General features: G+C 46.0%; 1 protein-coding gene across 1 annotated transcript; it reads right to left on the minus strand.

Moving 5' to 3' along the window:
* Nucleotides 1–5,423: 5,423 nt before the first annotated feature.
* On the minus strand, nt 5,424–21,300 carry TNFAIP3 (TNF alpha induced protein 3). The gene is made up of 9 exons (XM_024759077.1): nt 21,043–21,300; nt 17,356–17,665; nt 13,864–14,054; nt 13,073–13,220; nt 12,738–12,908; nt 11,452–11,632; nt 9,390–10,294; nt 8,325–8,506; nt 5,424–7,599 (listed from the first exon to the last, which is right to left on the minus strand). Exons 2-9 carry the CDS (start codon nt 17,648–17,650, stop codon nt 7,315–7,317), a joined length of 2,358 nt encoding a protein of 785 aa, XP_024614845.1. The 5' UTR covers nt 17,651–17,665; nt 21,043–21,300; the 3' UTR covers nt 5,424–7,314.
* Between the last annotated feature and the right edge of the window lie 142 nt (nt 21,301–21,442).

The following is a 21,442-nucleotide window of genomic DNA, read 5'->3' on the forward strand; positions in this document are numbered from 1 at the left end:
GCGGTGCACAGAATGAAGACTTGACCTGTCAGAGACCTGGAAACAGGGGTATCCCAACATTCAGCAGAATGCACCATGGCATGACGTCAGGCACTAATCTCCCCTGGATCCAATTCCAGCCTCGCCAGGCCTCCTGATAAGAATGATTCCCACAGAGTGAGCCTCTGAGCAGGGAATGCCTTGACCAGAGGTGCAAGTGTTTGTATGCCTTTGGTAGAAAATTGTTCTCATGTAAGCTATCAGTGAAGTAGCGTATCTCTGATCTTGGTTAACGTGCTATTGCCTCTGGAAGATGGAGCTTTTATGCTACTTCATGCCAAAGAAGACTCACAATGAAAAGAAATGCCACCTAGTAGGGGTTCAGATGACAAGCTGGTCACCTGCAGAAGGCGCCACCTGAAAGAAGGCACCACTCTCTTCAACTGCCCCAGTCGCTCACTAACTATACTTGTGTGCCCTCCCTCTTATTGTCTCTGTGAAAATAGGACTCTTTGGGCTACTAGAGATTCCAACCCCTGGCTGCATATTAGATTCATCTGAACTTAAAAAAAAATGCAAAACCTGAGAGCGCCCTCCCAGGCCAATTAAGGATGGGAATATCTGGGCATTGCCTTGGTTTAAAAACTGTCTGTGTGATTCTAATATGTCCCCAGGGTTGAGAACCATGAGTTTGATTATTGATAGAAAGGGGGAGAAGTTCCCCAATGTATTTTTAAAAACATTTAATGAGCATTTTATGGATGAGAAACCCGAGGCTCAGAAATATGGGGCAATTTGCTCAGGTCTGTATAGCTAATAGGCAATAGGACCAGGGTTTGAACCTAAAATTTCTTTGACAAAATATCAAGTTCTTTCCATGATATCTGGGCTCATGCAGAAGAGAAGGTAAGAACTCTGCCAAGATTCTGGTGAAGGGAGAAGACTGAGGGGAGTGAAGGCAGAAAGGGCTTCTGGAAAGACTTCCCAAGAAAAGACAGAAAGGTAGAGACCTTTGCAGAATGGTCTCCAGCAGCTGTCTCCAAAGAGTGTGCAGAGGACTCACTGGGGGCGTGACAGGAAAATGGTAGGATTTCTCTTAATTAGTTTCTTTTCTTGTTTTTTTTTGCATGTTTTACAAAGCACAGGATACACTGATATGGTAATATATGTATATAATTTATAAAGAAACATATCCACATACAGTGGGAGTACATGCTCAAATTTTTTTTTTTTTTTTTTTTTTTTTTTTTCACACGCGGGCCTCTCACTGCTGTGGCCTCTCCCATTGCGGAGCACAGGCTCGGGACGCGCAGGCTCAGCGGCCATGGCTCACGGGCCCAGCCACTCCACGGCACGTGGGATCTTCCCGGACCAGGGCACGAACCCGTGTCCCCTGCATCGGCAGGCAGACTCTCAACCACTGTGCCACCAGGAAAACCCTCAAAAATTTTTTATGGTAGGGGCACATAGTCAAAAAAGTACAGAGTCCTCTGCTTAGAGAAGATCTTCTAAACCAGGGCTGGTGCAACCCAATCTGCCCAGGCCCCTGCCCTGCAATACAGTCGGCCCTCCCTCTGTTATCTGTGGGTTCCACATCCGTGGATACAGAGTGCTGACAGTAGGACACTTGAGCATCCGGCATTTTGGTATCTTCTGGAGTCCTGGAACCAATCCCCCGAGGATACAGAGGGACGACTAGATGCTCTGAACTCCGGGCTGGAGTCGGGGTACAGACGCGGGAATTCTCAAAACATTTCTGCAGGTGTTACTAGTGTCATGAGAACCCTTGGTTAAGAATCATTGTTCTAGAGCAGAGGTTCTGAAAGTGTGATCTGGAGGCCTCTGGGGGTCCTTAAGACTGTCAGGGACTCCGTGAAGTCAAAAAATATGTTTATAACAATACCAAGGTGTTATATGCCTTTCGTGCCCTTAGTCTCTCATAAGTGTTCAGTGGAATTCTCCAGAAGCTCCATGACATGTGGTAATGTTGTCATTCTGGAAGCTAATGGAATGTTTGCTTGTGTATTTTGTGCTTAGAAGTTTCTTCAGTTTCAGTTTCTAAAATGGTTAATATAAATAGGTATAACACACATACACAAAAAATCTCTGGGGTCCTTAATCATCTGTAAGAAGGCAAAGGGGTCCTGACACCAAAAAGGTGTCCTATTCTAGAAAGTATAGAAGGCCAGGAGATATATATAATATAGTGGCAGAAGACAAGAATGAATAGTTAAGTTGGTTCAAATGATGAAGAGCATTGCATAGCGTGTTGGAATTGGACCCCAATGGCTTTTGATCTCATACCATCTTTAAAAACATTTTTGAGCATGCATTCACAGTATGTATGTTGTTTTAAATTAATTAAAATACACTATTATATAAAACATTAAAAATCAGAAAATATAGGAATTTTAAAACAGATAAAGATGAATCAAGCAATATTTTCAAATAACTATTTTTATTAATGGTAATTCTGCTCTAAATAAGAAATAAAATTTTTAAACATGTTTTATTATTTAAAAAAAAGTATCTATTGCTTTATAACAAAGCCATTCCAAAGTCTGATTCTAAATTCACTTTGTTGTGATCCTTGACTGAGCTGGAAAAGATACCTACAGAAGACAGAGAAACAATAGAAGATGGCGAGACAGAAAAAAAATCATTGTGCCTCCTTATTCATAATAAATTAAATTTCATTTCCAGCTATCAATTATGCAAAAATTTTTGTTTAAACTTAGCTAATAAATTTCAATCTTCTTTGATTTCAATTAGTTGGGAAGGTGTAAAGATACATCCAGATTTCCAATAAACAGGTTCAAAACCCCCTGTAACTCTTCCTTTGGATACTTTTTAACCAGACTAGAACATTTTGTTTCCAAGTTTAAGTGTGCAGGTAAGAGAGTGTCTAGGTGGCACAGCTACATCAGTTTCGGTAATAAAACCACTAAAATCACGTAACAAAGGATAGGTCAAATTTTATTTGTATCAAGATGCAGGAAGTCAGTGAATGAAGGCACTGTTGCTGTGCCTTCTGAGCTCTGAGCTGAGCAACTCACAGTTACTTCAGGACTGCTTGGGTGACAGTGACCCCCTGATGCTGACAAGGGGAGAACACCAGTAGTAATTCATATATCAAGTATCAGCAAAATGAACTCAGAGGTTTCCTGTTTTCTTCCTGCAACTCCTGGTTGCACGCACCTGGCTTTAGGAGCAGTAGAAAGCCATGGGGGAATTTTAATTAAAGCAGAAGCATTACCAGGTCTGTGATTTACAAGCATAGGTAACTAGCAAGAGACCGTCTAGAAAGGAGAGACCAGAGGCAAAAAAAGACGGCAGGAGGCTGGGGTCCAAGCTGGAGCTGCAGGAGGAAAGGGGGGAAGAATGGATTTGCGAGACACTTTGGAGACACACTTCACAGAAGTTTGGATGTGGGAGGATGGGGAAAACATCTAGAGGTGGCATGGAAGCTGATTATGCCCTTGCCTGTGCATGGAAGGAAGAGGGCAGGAATAAACATTACGCCCTCGGTTTCGGATGATCTGAACTTCCACCCACGTGTGGTATGAAGGTGATATTCTACAGTGTTAGAAGATCTGGGCAAGCTGAAGCAAAGCCCGTTCCTTCCAAGTCTTATTTTTCAGCTCTCCACGCCTAGGTCCTTTGCCGTTTTGGAAAGTCATCGATTTCTTAAGAGACTTTGAAGAAAGCCACTGGCCCCACTTCAGAAAGAAAATGTACACACCCCAATATAAAATTGTACATATGCTTTATAGGGTCCCCAACCCTGAGGTCCATCCGCCACTCCAGATTGGAGATGTGCCCTAAGCGGCTCTCTTGCTGCCCTCCAAACCTGCCCTATTTCACGTGCCATTTCTCTGAGTCAGAGATAGTTTGCTAATTATAAGTCACTTCCTATTTTAGAAATCCTGATGACTTATGGTCAAATGCTTATGTTCATCATGCTGATTGAAGGACTGTAATTTTTAATGTTGGGTGAGAGACGGAGGAAGAATGGAGAAAAAGAGGTCAATTCAAGGCTTTGTGATTTCTCTGGGTAAGCATTCATACAGCTCAGATAGGATGGGGTGTCGTGGGACACACACAGCGTCACCTGTGAATGATTCTTGCCTGATTGAACCTGAATCTAATAAGAAGTCTAGAAAGACAAGTGAAATGACACCAGAAGAAAGCAATCTGCCAAATCAAGAATGTGAGCTATTCTACAGAACAAATGACCTAATCGCCTTAAAAATAGCGTGAAAACTTAAAAAGGGAGTGTCACGGACTAAAAGAGCCTTAAGCAACGTTAGCAATGAAAAGCAATAGGGGGCTTCCCTGTGGCGCAGTGATTGAAAGTCCGCCTGCCAAGGCAGGGGACACGGGTTTGTGCCCCGGTTCCGGAAGATCCCACATGTCGTGGAGCGGCTGGGCCCGTGAGCCATGGCCGCTGAGCCTGCGCGTCCGGAGCCTGTGCTCCGCAAAGGGAGAGGCCACAACAGTGAGAGGCACGCGTACCGAAAAAAAAAAGAAAAAAAAAAAGAAAAAAAAAGCAATAGGACTCTGTATAGTGGAAAATGTGAGAAATTAGAATACAAACTTAAGAATTGGATGGTATTAAAAATAATTTAGCTGGGTGTAATAATGGTGGTTATAGAAAAAGAACCTGTTCTTAACAATTAGAGATGCACACTGATGTATTTGTGTGAGGACACAATATCTGAAATTTGCTTTAAAATAATCCAGAAAAAAAAAGAGGTGACAGATGAAACGAATTTGGCAAGATGTTTCTAACTGTTGAAACGGGATGAGAGATATCTGGGGGTTCATGATACTCTTATCTGTTTTCTTGTATGTTACAATTTTCCACAGTAAGTTTAGAAATATTATAAATATTTCTTTAACTGCATGGTTCTAAAATCTGGCTGATGATCAGAATCTCCTGGGCAGCTTTAAAAAAAAAGAGAGATTCCAGGAGCTGCACAGTCCTTCGGCATCAATCTTCTATAGGTACATTTGTATTGGGTGGAAGAATGGGCCGTTTATAATTTCCCAGGACTCTGGTGCCGCCGGTCCTCATGGCCATCACAGTCATAGGTCGCCTCTTCTAAGATCCGACCCAGAGGTCTTATACTCCTTCCTCCCCTCTGATTTCTTTCCTTCCCGTCTCTCTCTGCTCCGCCCCCTTGTCTTTTCTCTCTGTACTTAAGGCTGAGGGCAGGAAACTTCAGAGGAGCACAGGTAACAGGCACTGGCACATCTTTCCTACTTCCCTCTGGGCCTCCATGTTTTCCCTGTTAAACCAGATGCCTTACCCTTAACAGTAAGTTCTCTTAATACCTATGGGTGAGAGATGTACCCCCTGCCCAGGTGTTCCTTGAAATAAAGTTGTTTGGGAAGTGTGGTCTTAATATTGGGGCCTTTTTCTTTCATCATTTGTAAACAGAAAACATCAACATTTGTTCTTAAATAATTTACTTTTTAATCTTGACTTCTGTGAAAAGTTACATTTAAATTTAGGAAAACCTGAAGAAAGCCAATAGAGAGTCAACAGTTTTCTATCAGAGACAACTAAATGTGCAAATTTCAAATGTCTTCTATAATAAGTATAAATAATCCCATTTATTCACATTAAGAATGAAAATATTGATACACAAAATATTAAAATAGCAACTTTAAAAGAACTAAATGAAAACACTGAAGTTTATGTGAAATCTTTAGAAAGACATTATAAAGAGATCTGTCAAGGAAAAAGGCTTATGGTATCTCAAGGGGAAAACACATCACATAGGACAAGTAAAGACTATGGAGAGTTAGTTACAGATTGCCAAAATTTTCAGGTTCTAAGTCCAGACCCCCCCACAAAATAGCAGCCTTTACCTCTGGGGACAATGTGTTTCCCTTCCTTTTTTTTCTAGAACAAGTATGAGAGTAACACAAAACACACAGAGAAACTGCAGGCCAAGGACAGAAAGAAATTTCCTTGTACTCATGGTTACAAGGTTGTGCTGTCCCAATGCTAAGGTGGCCACGAGGTCACTGCCCTGCACCCCAGCACACAGCATTAACACAGCAAACAAAACCATCACCAAAGGCTCCAGATTTCCCCGTGACCTTCTCCAATCTCATCCCCGCTCCTTCCCTATCGTCTCTCTATGGAGGTAGGATACGCAGAAGCATCTACACACTGTGGAGAATGGTTTCTCATCGGAGGGCTGGGAAGTGGCTCTGACCAAAGTTTCACGAGGAAGCGTGAGAGTTTACTGAATTTATTTGCGATGCGACTTCTTCTTTCCAAAATGTGTGGAAAAGGTCGACTCCCCTACTGTGGTGAGGAGTTTGCTGTGTCTATAACATGACCAAAAGCCAGTATGTTTAAGAAGACAGTATAGCAATTTCTGCAGACCAGAACAGCTTCACTTAAATAACCTTAAAGTTTGCAATAAAATAAATAAAGTGATTACACAGACACAAGAGTCTGCTGGTGGAGTTCAGGTGGGCTGTGTCTACGAGTCGTGCTTGCCCCTACAACAACCAGAAAATAGGTTATTATTATCAGTCAGTCTTCTTACTTAAACTTCTAGGGCAGCAGCGCAACATAACAAACAAAATTCCCTCATATGTAACATAAGGGGCCGTTATATGTGTAACCAGGTGCATGCTCACCTCAGTTCAAGTTAAGCTTTAGAAGTAAAGACAGTGATAACCAAAAGAGTTACACATCTGCCCACTGAGAATATTCTGGGTCTTACAAGGTGCATATTGTAAAGAGCAGCTGGTGTGCTTTTCACCGTGGACTTGTTCAGTCCCAGCAGCCTCAGCATCACAGTCTGTGGACGGTTTTGCCGTGTCCGTGGGGAAGGAACGAGGCAGGTAGGGCGAAACCGTGAACGACCGGCACTTTGAGCCTGCCCGTTATCCCTGAGCTTCCCGAGCTTCCGGCACAGGGCCTGTGGGCCTCAGCTCCCCATCTCCGAGAAATGCTGATGGAGGGCAGGGGGGCTGGCTCCGAGGTTCCCAGCCCGCCTGACCTGCGTCTTTTCCCTTTTCTCTAAAGATGAGGCAGCAGTCCTGGCACGCGTTCTGAGTCCATGAGGTTCCTGGCCGCCTGCTGGGAAGGAGAGGCGTGGGCTGAAGCCCACACAACCCGCGGCCAGTCACACACTTTGCTCAGATTCCAGGCCGGTGACCGAGAGCTTCTTTCTTGCCCTGCTCAGAGACACCCTGGCCCACCGTGCAGGGCCAGACCCTCGGGTGGCACCGGGGCGCTGGGAGCACAGCGCCATGCGGGCTAAGGCTCCAGGCCCCTCCGGGCCGGGGCTGGCCCCCTGGGTCAGGTTAGCCATACATCTGCTTGAACTGAAAGCACTCGTTGCAGTAGCCGTTGCACTTGGCGTTGCCGAAGTGCTCACAGGCGGGGGCCCGGCAGCGCTGCGTGGGGGGCTCCTCAGGGACGGGCTCGGGCCGCCGGGCGCTGGCGGCCATGCGCTGGCCGAGGTGCTGGCACTCCATGCACAGCTCCTGGTTGCAGCAGGCCAGCCTGTTCCTGCAGGTGGCCCGCGTGCACTTGGACCAGGAGGTGCTCTGGGTGGCTCGGGGCAAGTCTCTGTGCTGGCTCGTCCTCTGGGTGGAGAGAGCAGAGAGAACCACTGTCACATTCATTGTTCAGGGACCACACGGTGCCATCTCATCCGACGGTGTGGGTTCTACAAAGGGCTGGGTGTGGTGAAGGGCACCTGCCTGACCAAGCGGACAGGGGGCGGTCTATGGACGGGAGCCTCCAAGGACCTTTCCTCCCCATCCCAAGAAAACAGATCTGGCCCCAGGGAGGCCCGGTGGAACCACCATCCCTAACACGGAGGCCGCCAAAGGCTGGCCCGGCTCGCTTCCGTCTGGATTAATACTAAGGTGCCCTCATTTAGACAGATTCCCTACCACCCTCCAACCAGTAGGAGAGGCATCTATCCATGAATGTTTGCTTTTCTTATATGCCAGTAAGTGGAGGCACCTGGGATGTTCTGCCTTTTCCTTCTATCTCATAATAAGGGGATTACTTAAGAAAGTCTGCACTTCTGCTACAAATCCAAGAAGTCTCTGATCGCCGTTTGGCTTTTCGGAGGCTTTAACGGGTTTTATTCCACGGCTGGTTTTATTTGCTTCTTAAAATGACCCTAAAGTAAACTTAGGCCATGAAAATCAATAGGAACTGCTGTGCTTCCAGCCCTGGGGGCCAGGCTGACCTTTCCCCTGGGTTTTCCCTGGAGCTCAGCAGGGAGGAAAGTCTGCTGATCGCTCTGGCAAGGAGGCGGGGCCCACAGGAGAGGGGGACGTCCCCCAAGATGTCTCACCAGCTGCTCTTCAGTCCTTTTCGCTTCATGAAATCTCTGGTTCTGAGCTTCGATGAAACACTTCTGACAGTATCCTTCGAACACACTGCTTCCGAGGGCGCCGCATTCCCTGCCCAGGCAGGGGACAGTGTTCTGGAACCTGGAGGCCGTGGGGCTGGCTTTCCCTGAGGCAGGGACAAAATCTACAAGAGAGCAGAGGCTCATCAGTAACACGTACGGTTCACCAAGTGGACAGATGCTGACATCAGGGAAACAGACAGGTTCCTAATACAGATTAGACCAGCTGCGCTCTACCTACGAGAGCAACCTTTCAGAAACCTAGCAAAATAACCAACAGAAATAATACTATAATGAAAACGTCTTTGACTTTACAGATCTCTCCCTTTGGAACAGGCCGCACTGGTCGGTCACAGGAACAGAACAAGCAGAGACATTAGGTGCCCATCCTTCTTTCAAATTTGAGATTTCAAAAACCACAAATGGACTCTTACGACGTCAGTGAAGGCCGCTCTCTTTCCAGCTACCACTCACCAGGTTTTGAATTTTCTCTAGTATGCCAGAGTTTCAAAAGAAGTCTCGTCTAAATTCTACCTTACAAACACGACACCACGTGACCTGATAAAAACGAATTCTCTGAACTCTACCCACAGGGCTCTTGTGGGTTGTGGAACATGCCGTTCTGTGCTTTTGCTTCCAGGTGTGCCGGCAGAGCCACTGTGACTGTCCCCCCAACGCAAAGCACACTCAACGCCACAGCCCTTTCTTGAAGGGGCTCCCTTCTTGAATTTCAGGGGCAAACTGCCTTCTACGAGGGTTTTTTTTTTTTTTTGCGGTACGCAGGCCTCTCACTGTTGCGGCGTCTCCCATTGCGGAGCACAGGCTCTGGATGCGCAGGCTCAGCGGCCATGGCTCACGGGCCCAGCCGCTCCGTAGCACGTGGGATCCTCCCGGACCGGGGCACGAACCCGTGTCCCCTGCATCGGCAGGCGGACTCCCAACCACCGCGCCACCAGGGAAGCCCTACGAGGGGTTTTGAAACGGGGTGAAACCCATCCTCTCACTCACGTTTATTTTCTCTGTACTCGATGAAACACAGCGTGCAGAAGCCTTTGTTCTCTGGAGTCCCAAAGTACATGCAGCCCGCTTTCCTGCACTTGCTTGTCCCTGTCCTGTCCCCTGGAGTCCGTGCGGCCGAGGAGCGGTGGCCAGAGGGAGCCTCGGGCCCGGCTCTGCGGCAGGCGTGCGGGGAGAGGCTCTGTGCGAGCTGTGAGGGGTCAGACTTGGAGCGCTGGTGGCAGGAGAGGGGGCTGCTCGAGCTGAGGTTCGGGGCGGGCTCGGCTGTAGTCCTTTTAAAGCAAGCACTGCAGATCCCATTAAATGTCCTGGTGACGTCCTGGAGGCAGGCTCGGCACTTGCCAGGGTCGAGATGCTGCGCAGGGTCCGAGGGGTGGCCCGCGAGAAGCTGCCGGGCGTTGTGGCATCGCTCGCAGAAGCCATTGTGCTGCACGTTGAGGGTAAAAGGGCAGCCGGGGCTCCTACACTTCATGGCCGTGGTCTCGCTGAACAGGAAGAGGCTGGGTGCTGTCGGAGGGGCTGAGTGGGGACCCCCGGTGGGCTCCTCGGGGCTCCAGGCCTCCCCCCGGGAGGCCCCGAGCACCAGGCGGGGCAGCGCTTCAGGGCCCGGCTTGGAGTTGGGCTTTGGGGCTTTGGTTTGTTTCTTTTGCCGCCTCTCCGAGCACTCGTGGCACAAAGGCTGGGTGTTCACGGACATGAAGAAAGGGCAGTTGGGCGTTTCGCATTTGATGTCCATGAGAGAAAGCTGGGGGACGGAAGGTTCCAAAGGATTCTGGGGGTGCGTGTCTCTCCGCCCCTGCTCATTGTTTTCCTGCCACTTCTTGTACTCGTGCTGGACAAGTTCAAAGTAATCATCTACCAGGTTTATTTCTTTGGGTAAGTTAGCTTCATCCAACCTAAAGACCGAAAGGAGAAAAAACATGAGACTACACACACACACACACACACACACACACACACACACAACTTTACACCAGTAGATCATAGAGCAAACTTTTAAAATGTGGACTGTGGTAATAACTTCATAACCATTCACTGAAATGCAGCCTATGATGAAGACTTTGCACCTCTAACGCAACACAGTCCAATACTGTTGAGAAGACGTCATTATTTCGAGAATCAGTCTTATTTAATTAATTTTGGTCCAGCCCAAATTATAGATAATTCTAAAGAAAGGGCTACTCAGGGGCTGCTTCTACACTTAATTACCCTCTTCCTCTTTGAAAAAGTCACTTTTACTTTCTAACTTCTCAGAGACCAAATTTCTAGTGAAATGTTATTCAAGGTATTCATTTGGGATGAGCTTACTTTATAGTACAAACTACCTTGTAATGTGTTCTGTATTTTTCTTTATCAATTTACTTTATTAATTTTAAATGTGCACCTGGTCTCTATTAGTGGTAACCGCCACGAGCAGTAACTAAGAGGCAGACACACCATCAGGTGTTACATACTGACTTCTGACTCTGTAACTTGTTCATCTCCACTTTGAGAAACCGATTCTCTTAGGCCTCCTCGGTCTTGTGCATTTCAAAGTTCTAGGAAATGGGCATCTCTTTATCATCAAGCCAGTGTTTACAGTTTTGATACCTGTACAACCTGTACTCTGGGTCTCTCCTCCCCACCCCATGCGGCCAAGCCACGTGCCTGCCACATAAACACATTCTACAGCCCAGTCTGCGTCTGGTGTGTCTGCCTTACCCAGAAGCCAGGAGAATGAGTGTTTTGTCTCTAAGAATTTTCGCTTGCTAGTCTAGCACTAGGGCACTTAAAAAAAAAACAAAAAACCCATCCTCGATGTGAACGCACTTTTTAAAGCCACAGGGCTGACACTCAGCATCCAGATATGCAGAAAAATCATTTTGGATAAATTACTTGTTCCCATTTGAAACCCAAGTTAGTGCTACCTGAAGTGATTGTCTCTGACTCACACACAAGCCCCTAAACTTGTTTCACGCTGGAGGAAACCAGCTTCAAATAACTTTACTGTTGGTCTTTAGGGTAGCAGCAGCTTAAAGATGACAAAGCATAGAGCGAAAAACAAACTGCTTACTTTGCAGCGTTAATTAAATGGGTGGTGCCATGGTCCCAGCCTTGAACAGGGATTTCTATCACCATCAAGTACTCTTTCAGGAGCTTTTCCTTCATCTCATTTTCAGGATCTGTCAAAAAGTGAACTTTTAAGTCTTCGAATCTTCCTCTCTCTCTGTTAACAAGTGGAACAGCTCGGATTTCTGAGGGAAAAAAATAACACATCAGCAAAATATGATTCTACTAAATGAGATTATGTGTGAGGCCATATATATAACAACTACATTTTGAAGATGCAGAAAGGATACAATTACAGAGGGGAAAAGTATTATCTAGCCACAAAATCAAATGGGGGAACAAACTGTACTAAACTCTAATAAAAAACACACGGCTGGGACTTCCCTGGTGGTGCAGTGGATGAAAATCCGCCTGCCAATGCAGGGGACACGGGTTCGAGCCCTGGTCCGGGAAGATCCCACATGCTGCGGAGCAACTAAGCCCGTGCGCCACAACTACTGAGCTTGTGCTCTAGAGCCTGTGAGCCACAACTACTGAGCCCACGCACCTAGAGCCCGTGCTCCGCAACAAGAGAAGCCACCGTAATGAGAAGCCCACGCACCGCAGCGAAGACCCAGTGCGGCCAAAAATAAATAAAATTAAAAAAAAACCAAAAAACCCCCACACGGTTTCCAGGATGCCCACAGCACATTAAGCAGCCTGGAGGCAGTAGGTCTTACTGGTCAAATCCCACACTCAGAACCAGACCGACCTGGGTTCGAGTCCTGACTTTGCTACCATCCATCTCTGTGACATCAGGTAAGTTACTAAACTTCTCTGAGCTTCAAGTGCCTCATCTGTACTATAAGGTTACTGCATCCACAGGGATGCCGTGAAGATGAAATGAAATAAAATAATGTACCTAAGCATTTGTAAAGCGCCTTATTAGTTCCTCATTAAGCTATTACAATAATAGCTAACCTGCCAGACATTTACCTGCCCCATGCCAGGCACTGTATTACGGGGCTAATTAAGAAATGGTAGCAGTAATATACATTATCTCCTACTTGCCACTAACATGCTGAAAGAGCTTCCCAAACTATAGACAAAAAGTTGGGGGTGCATTACGATGACTGCTATTACATCACTGTTGCTAAACAACTGACAGAACACTGTATTTAAATGAAACTAATATACTTAAATGAGACTTTCAATAAGAAGCAAAAGAGCAAACCCTGATGTTCAGGAGGAACAGGGTGTACCAGTATCTACCAGCAAGTACAAACGTGAATAGATGCTCAGTTTTCTCACCAGGTCCACTGTCCTTCATGGTCACCAGGGGTACAAAGTGTTGGCTGTCGTAGCCGAGAATGATGGGGTATCTGTAGCATTCCTGGGCAGGCCAATGGAGAGGCAAGTAAATTCCGCCCACCTTCAAAGGAGCGAAATTGGAACCCGATTCCAAACTTCTCAGCATTTTGTCTGTTTAAGGAAAGAGAAAGAAAAGATAAGGCCCTCCGCGGCTTTCATCAGATTCCATTTAACTATGGTCTCCTGTAACTTTGGTAGCATGGGTTTTCCTAAGAGGTAAAGCACTAACGCTGAAAAGCACTTAAATACAGATAAGCCACCAGCAGGCATCTCACCTGAAATGACAATGATCGGCCTTCTGAGGATGTTGCAAAGGACAAATATGTGTATTTCTTCCAGTGAATTATACTGCAGTCCACTGCGGGCCACTGGTATGTCCGTGGATGCCATTTTGACCAGGCTGTCCCATTCATCAGTCCAATTCTAAGGGGACGGAAAAGAAATCATTGAATGTACTCTGCACTAAGAAACAATTCTGGCTTCACTCTATAATTTATCACTTGTATCACTCAGCTTGCTTTTACCTTTTCTTGAAATTATCATTTAAACGATCACCCTTTTGTCCCCACTTTGGTTTTCTTCCCTTACTTTTTTCCACTACAAGGCAAACTCTAAAGTAGGGGAGGATGGGGACAGCACCTGCTTTCAAAAAAATCCCTGATGAGGCATAATGTCAATGCTCCTCATCCAAATATGCACAAAAATCCCAAACTTGTGACTGAAAACGGGGAGGCACCGTCTGAATTTGATTGGCTGGCTCAGTAAAGCATGAGAAGGGCAATCAAACTGAAAAACAACTAAAACACCACAGGGAAGCCCGAGATCAGAAAGATCATTCTAAAATGACTCCCCAGCTGGGAAGCTGCTGCCCTGGAGCCTCCCAGCAGCGACAAGAGCCTCAGGTCCATCCCACAGGAGGTTTCTGGTGTTTTCCATTGACTCTGCTTTGCCAAGTTCATGTGACCCGGCAAATCACATGCTCCTTGAGAGCAGGGACTGGCCGAAGGTACTGTTTTGCCACCATGGAGCTCCGTCCATAGATGCTGGATGAGGAAACACAACATACCCGGGTATCGTAGCAAAGCCCCGTTTCCACGAATTCCTGAGACTTAAGAGACTCCAGCTGCCAGCGGAATTTAAAGTTGCGGGTGTCCGTCTCCTTGAGGGTGCTGAAGAGCGCCTTCCTCAGGACCAAGTCTGTGTCCTGAACACCCCACATGTACTGGGAAGCAGCGTGCATGAGGCAGTTTCCGTCACCTGAGGACAGAAGGGAAGCCAATTCAAGCAATCTACATCTAAGGTCTAGCAGCGGTTTACAGAATAAACTAGCCTTACGGCTACCATGCGGGGACCCAAAAGCGCTTGTGAGAAACGCCAGTGGTTTAATGTCTTAGTCGAAGGGCCAACTGGTAACATTTCACAAGGAGATGACAGCTTTAACGAAAAAAACATATATCATTCTTTTAACTCTTATTTTTCATGAATGATACTAACAGCCAAGGAACCAGGGAGTGAGAGTCAGGAGCCCTTGGTTCCAGCTTGGCTCTGCCCTAACTAGTTTAGGTGACCTTGGGGGGAAATTCCTTAACCTCCGAGTATTTTTCCTCTTTGGAAATGAGGACATTGGATTATGATCTCTGAAGTCCATTCCTTTCTAACATGCCTTGCTTTTCTGGCTAAGACGCTGGCACTATTCCTCTCTGACTCTGAGAGAGAACCCCCAGGGTAACATGCTCAAACCAGGAAGCTGGTCTGGCTCCATTTACTAGACAGGGACGGCCTGGCCATTACTCAGTGGTACATGACTTGACCATCCCATCACAGCCTTTGGGGCCTGGGAGCTTCCTCTCCTGGTCTGTAAAGTGGGAGTGAGAAGACTGAATTACCTACTGCCTGCCCACCCCACCCCCAGAAATGCCTTGTGTGAACCCGCCTGTTAGCAATTAGAGTCCTTTTTCAGAGTTTAAAGCGGGCCTCGATGTCTACATTTGAAAATAATTCAGTGTTTAGGGCTGGCACTTGAAGAATTTTGAGGCTTTTGAGAAAAAGATAGGTCTAATTTTATTCTATCACTTTGTTACTTTTATAGGTTAAAATCCACAATTCACGAGACTGCATTGCTTTTTGAACTCCAAAGAATAAACATTTTGGAGGTCTGTTTAATATTAAAAAAGTTAACTCTTTAGTCTCTTTTGGGAAGTGCATAATTGTTTTTATAAAGAAAAGTTCAATCGTGTTCTTACATTGTTCTACGGGGCAATAAAGCTATTTGAAATTTTATCAAATCTTAATTATAGTCAACTTTAACAACAACAACAACAACCCCTCAAAAATGTATCCACAGCCAGTATCCGTTCAATTTACACACTTAGAAAAACTAGCTAAACAAACATTCAAACCAATGAACCAACAAGATCGCTCAAGGCTTGTGTCTTGGCAGAAATGTAGCAACAACTGCATTCTGTTGAAATTTCCCCTTTGCAAAATCTAGAGCAAAGATAAGGCTTTTTTTCTCCTTGTGCTTACTTTCAGTTCTTTATTGAGATGCACCAGCATAAAATTCCCTAAGTAACATCTGGAATTCCCCTGCGCTAAGTTATTTGACTAGCAATTGAGCAACAGCTATTGTACTTTTTGTTCTGGTGTGTAGACATTTAAAGTGCGAAGTGCACCCTGGACTTTCCAAGTGGGTGTGGTCAGGGTGAGCTGGAATAGGGCTACTCATTATACAAGTGAAATCGCTGCAGCCAATAGACGTTGGAATTTTTCACATGAAGTTTCAATTTTATGCCACCTACTCCCTTCCTCATTCACCACAGTCTCATATCCTCAAATGCAAACTTGTGAATCACCCCCTCCCCAAACGGACCATTGACTTTGTAGAGCGCTCCTATAGGGGGAAGGCTTAAAAAAAAAAAGGGCTAATAAAAATCAGACAGGAAAAGTCATTTGTTTCCTTCCTCCCCCTAAATATCTTTTCTTCCTTTTCCAGAATTTTAAGGAATTTTTTTTTCAAGTGGTGAAATAAAAGGATTCTGAGCCTAAAAATCCTTACTTCTCAGAAAATGATATCAGAATGCACTTGCCTTTATAGTTTTGCTTGTAGCGTGAATCCTTGATTTAAATGACCTATCTTTGCAAAACAAGTATTTACTTTTTATATTCAATTCTTTCTCTTAAGGAACCAGAGCAAGTTAACCCTAAAATCTCAGTTCAGTTCATGATAATACGGTTTTTCCCTTTCCACCACATTTCTAATTTGGCAGAATCTCTTCTTTCCAACTTTCCCACATCTTTTTGTAACCAAATGGGAGAGAGTTAAAACCACATACTGTCAGGAACATAAACCCCTCGATGATGACTTCACATAATTACCTACTTCTAAGCATCACTTGACTTAATGCCAAGAACAACATAAATACTACATAGCCCCAGTTTTCTTTCTATGTTTCTAAGAATCTACGCTTCAAAAATAAAAGCAAGATGTTAAGGTGATGCTAACTCCCAGAACCAAAGGAAAAAAACATGTCCCTCAATCGTGCCAAGTTACCCAAGTCAAAAATGGCCAAAGTGAATGTACCAATTTATTTAAGTTGATGTTCTTATCATCTCACTGTCAACAGGATGTACTAACTTTGCCCTTCGACATATTATTTTGATCGGGATGGTTTAGGATTGTCACTGATCTAAGGCCAGGAGCCTTTTGAGAAAAAGGCCTTACTTATAAGCGGTCTACTTGCTTCTTGTAATGATTCGCTACATTTATAAAGTAGAATTTTGTGTCTGCATTAAACAGTATGCTCGAATGTTTCTGTGATGCGCATACTCTTACTTAAAGGAAATAAACAAAAGACAAAACAGTAAAGCTTAGAACAGGAAACACCTACTAGTCATAAACGGCCATTGGGTAGACAGTCACAGACAGCAAGAAATGCAGTACAGTACTAGGAATCCCAAAAGAAAACATGAAGTAGAGGTCTAAAACCTGCACTAAAAATCTCAAGTATCTTTCTAGTTCGTATCATGGGACTGTGGGCAACAGAACCCAGGTAAGGGAGGAGCTGACAATAGTCACTGGTTAACCCATAAAATGTGTCACTGATTCAAGAAGTGTAAGGCCATCATCACAAGCATTTTCTAATGACAGTGGGAAACGCTACCAGTTTTCACACAATGCTTTCCTTTTGAACTTAAAGCCTTTTGATATTTCCATTACTGGCTAGGGAAGGGTATTTCACAGATGATTAAACAGTTGCAAGAATTACATACAGAAGTCATACATACATACCATACACATATACTTAATAGGTGCATGGTGTCTAGAAATGCACTCTTAAAGCCTCAGTGCGCTCTGCTGTCTAACATACACTAGAAAATATCCTTAATTAAAATATTCACAAAACAAGCTTGCTTTCGTTACGTGCCCCTTATAGAATCTCTATACTAAGGTACCTGCGGCCTTAAGAGATTCGATTTGGACTGGTGCTATTACCTTCTAATAAATGGGCACCCAGCCCTGTGGGAGCTACCCCGGCCCCCAGACAAAAGCAGGTCTTACCATTTGTTTTCAGCGCCACAAGCTTCCTGACTTCTCGGCACCAGTTGAGCTTCTTCTGGCTTTCCAGGGAGGCCTGGATGTTTCTGTCGATGAGAGCATTGTGGATGATCTCCCGAAACTGTGGACAAAACTGGCAAGTTCTGAACATTTCCAGCGTGTACCGGTGCATGGATTTAAAATGGTGAATGATTCCATTGGTAGGTTTAAAAATATCTTCTGGAGTTCTCTCTCTTATCTTCACAGCTTTCCGCATATTGCTCAAATACAAAGCCAGAGGAAGGAGTTGCTCAGCCATGGTGCTCTCCAACACCTGAAGAGGAGTGAAAGAAAACCCCATGCCGTTAGCTCGGCTTTGATATGACTCCTATATACCTGCCTGCAGGAAACCCCAGTGTTTGATCTTGTCATTACCCTAAGCGCTAGGCAAAAGATCTTAGTCACCTCTACTCCCAGGATACTAGCTGGCCCCAAAGATGAACTCACACCGGACTGTTTTAAGTTACATCACTTTTAAAGATTAGTCTAAACAAGAGAAGGAAGGCGAGGAGTGGGCAACGAGGAGGAGGGGAATAACCCATGTTTTCAGTAACATTTGTCAGGGAGCCATGCCTGTCTGTCAGCAACAGGTATGGTGCCTGGTAACCGACGGAAAATCCCACTCCATCCTGATGCCGCTCTGGGGCAGCCACTGGATTTGAGGCACCCTGAATGCCAGTTACAGGCACAATGTAGTCCTGACAAGTCTGGCTCCTTTCCTAACAGCACCACCGAGCAACCCTCGCTCTTAGGCAAAGTCTTGATTTACCTCTTTCAAGCACTCCCTCCCTATACTGGAAAGACAATAAATATTTTGTGAAAAATCCTGCAATTTTATGCTGCCACCTAGGCTGTTGATTGGACTTTTCTCTTTAGTCCCCAAAAGAAATATTTATAAAGCGTATACTTGTAAAATGTATTGTAATATACAAAGAGTTAAACTGAATGTTTTATACCCAACAGAAAAGCTTATTCCCAGCAAGATGTTTTGCAATTTTAAGAGCAAACAGTCAGCCGTCTTTCAGAACCTCTCCACTGAACTTAACAACATCAGAATAAATAATAGAATAATGATAACAATAACAATAATAGAATAATAAATTCTATACTTCCAAGAGCAGATATTGGAAGTACAGAATTATATTCTATATAATTACAGAATTAACTGTATTACTTCAACTCAACCGTCAACCAGATTTTATTATCGTCCTCCAGGTACCAACACTCAGATGGATTTTGCACCCTGTCTTCACTCTGAAATCTTCAAGCATAATCGACTGGTGGAAAGAAATAAAAGTCTGGAAGCAGACAAGGAAAGAAGTTTCAGCCAGAGGGACCACTCAGGACAAATGAAAGAGGAGGGGGGCAAACCCCAGCATCTCCAACCCATGCCAACAGCATGGAATGATGGAATGATGTAACGTGGGATCTTTACAGAGCAGAGCTTTGTGGAGAGCCAGCTCACATTCACTGGCCCTTAGTAGGGTGCCTTGCCATCCATCCTAATTTCCAAGATGAAGACAAAGACATTTTCAGAGCACGAAGAGAGCCCCTAGGAAGTTTCACTGCATTTGTTAATCCCACTCTTGTGTCATACTCTTTACCGGGGCAAGCCTCTAGCTGAGAAAGAAGTTAAACCAATGTAAGAGGGAGAAGAAACCTAGATTACAAAGAAGCCAGTCCTGGTGGGTCTCAGCTCTCTCAAAGTCATTGATAAAATGGTCTAAATTCTCACGGGCCGCTACAAGACTCTGAGGTTGCTTCTGAGGAGTCTTCTGGTGGTGAATTTAGCCCAGGATTCCTTATCTGATAGCTGGATGATGCCTGGAAGAAGTCATTCTCTGGGTCAAATGGTAATCTCTGCTTTGATGGCAGATATTCCTTGCAGGTGGATTTGGGCAAAATCATGGCAGGACCACAGACACAACGAAGGGACAAAAAGATCACACACACATCCCCTTGGTGGCATGCAAATGCCTCTTTCACGATGTCATTCATTTGTCCATCCATCACTCAACAAGCACTGCCTGACCACATACTTCTACTGCCTGACCATCAGCTTGTTGCTGAGGCTAAAGATAAAGACAACCTTATTCTCCGGCTTGAAATCACACGAGCACCTTAGTCTCCATCTACGGCAACTGTAGGACTGGTCCTGCTCAGGTAGGTCCCACACCATCCAGGGGCAGGGCTTTGCTGAGAAGCCTGATCTTCCAACACCCGCCCCTTGCTAATCTCAGAACACCACTCCTGTGGCTGCAGAGTGCCTGCTGCCCTCACAAGGAAACAGACAGGCAAGAGGAAGATTTGAAACAAGCTAGTTGTAGCCTCTTTTTTGCTTTTTTGACTCTTCTTTTATCTTCTTCTTCACCTAAGATCTTTCGGCAAAGTTCTCAAATAGTGAGAGCTGGGACCATAGGCAAGACATGCAAATGTCAACATTTGATAGTCCGGTGTCACCTCACTCATAGGTTCAGCCTCGCATGGCCTGCAGAATTGCCTCCTTAAAAGAAATCAAAACCCACTGCCCAACTGCCTAGGACTTGGACTTCGCCATACTTAAGATTAAAGAATAATCTGACCTGTGATAAAGAATTTCTGAGCTATGACTGTAATGTCCTTATATGCAAAGACATACAATATTACCCGTAACATTTCTTTCATGTTGTTACCTCATTGGCTTTTTATCAACAAATATTGGCTTTTTAGAAAGTACCCCTCCAAAAATTCAAAAATTGTACAAAGAATTGGAAAAAAAAATAAAGAAGCACTTTAGACCACCAAGACTTAAGCAGTAACTGGCTGTTTAATACTCTGGGACATTAGGGCTGTGGTCCAGAGGACCCTGAAACACTGGTTCTCTCAGAAGGCTGCCCTGAGATACTTGACCAGAGCGGCTTTCCAAGGAAAGAAGATCAGAGGCAGGGAGAACTGAAAACAAAGCGGTCTCAACAAGTTCTGAGCTCCTTCCTTACTTAATACCACGGCTTTCCTGAAAGGCCAGGTGGCAGGATGTGGGACGACCTCGACTGACAAAGACAGTCTGACTGGGGGATAGGGGCCTGCAGATGCTCTAAACTGGAGCCCCCAAAGGCAGGCCGACCACCCACTGCTACACGCATACTTCTCTGACACTGCTTAACTCTCAGTGTCTGCAAGCCGTCCCCGGGGAAGTTGAGCTGACCGGGCTCCCCGCCCCCTGGGTTTTGCTACCCCTGAGACATGCCACACCTTCGGGCTGGTGCTACAACAATCTGGAAAGAGGCCACAGCAGTTTGCAAGGGCTACGTAGCCGTAAGCATGCAGAGCTTGATTCCAAAAAAGACAAGCCAAAGAGCACCAATGACCACCCACGACCAAGCGGCCCCGGGGGCGACTCTCCCCGCAGGCAGCTGCCTTTCAAGTTCTCTGCATTATCTGCAAGAAACAGCTGGCTGGATCCTTGAATCCCGGCTGTCACCCTAACATCTGGCGCGGCCCCCTCAACTCTCAGCAGTTCAGAACCTACAACGGGTACAAACGGCCAACAAACTCCCCTCTGGAACCGCTGCAAAACCAAGGCCAGGTCGACGGAGCCAGCCCGCGGGTCGCTGCCAAACTCGCACCCGCAGCCCTTGCCCGGGGGAGACGGCACAGGGACACGGGGGTTACCTCTTCGGGACACGCGATCCTCTGCAGAAACTCCAAGTCCAGGTCAGGACAGGCGTGCGCCGCCGGCTGGGGTCACGGTCGGGGTCGGGGCCAGGTGGAGGCGGCGCCCCATGGACGCCCTGCTCGGGGTTAGTTCGCGGGCCGGCCCGGGGTTGCGGATCTCTGCTGCCGCCGCCGCCGCTGCCGCCGCAGTTTCCCCGGCGGCCGCTCTTGCCGCTCCGCCCCCGCGGCCCCTAGCTCGTTGCACTTGGCCGCCGCCAAGGCTGCAGACTGCCAGTTCTCTTTTTTCCCTTTCTGTTTTACCGCCCGCGGACAGCCGGGGATTTCCACACAGGGACTTTCCAGCCACGTGACGCGGGCCGGGCGCCCGAAGCCGGTGGTCTCCTGCCGCTAGGGGGCG

This window comes from Neophocaena asiaeorientalis, unplaced genomic scaffold (genome assembly GCF_003031525.2).
Source record: "Neophocaena asiaeorientalis asiaeorientalis breed wild unplaced genomic scaffold, Neophocaena_asiaeorientalis_V1.1 scaffold5, whole genome shotgun sequence".
Lineage (NCBI taxonomy): Eukaryota > Metazoa > Chordata > Mammalia > Artiodactyla > Phocoenidae > Neophocaena > Neophocaena asiaeorientalis.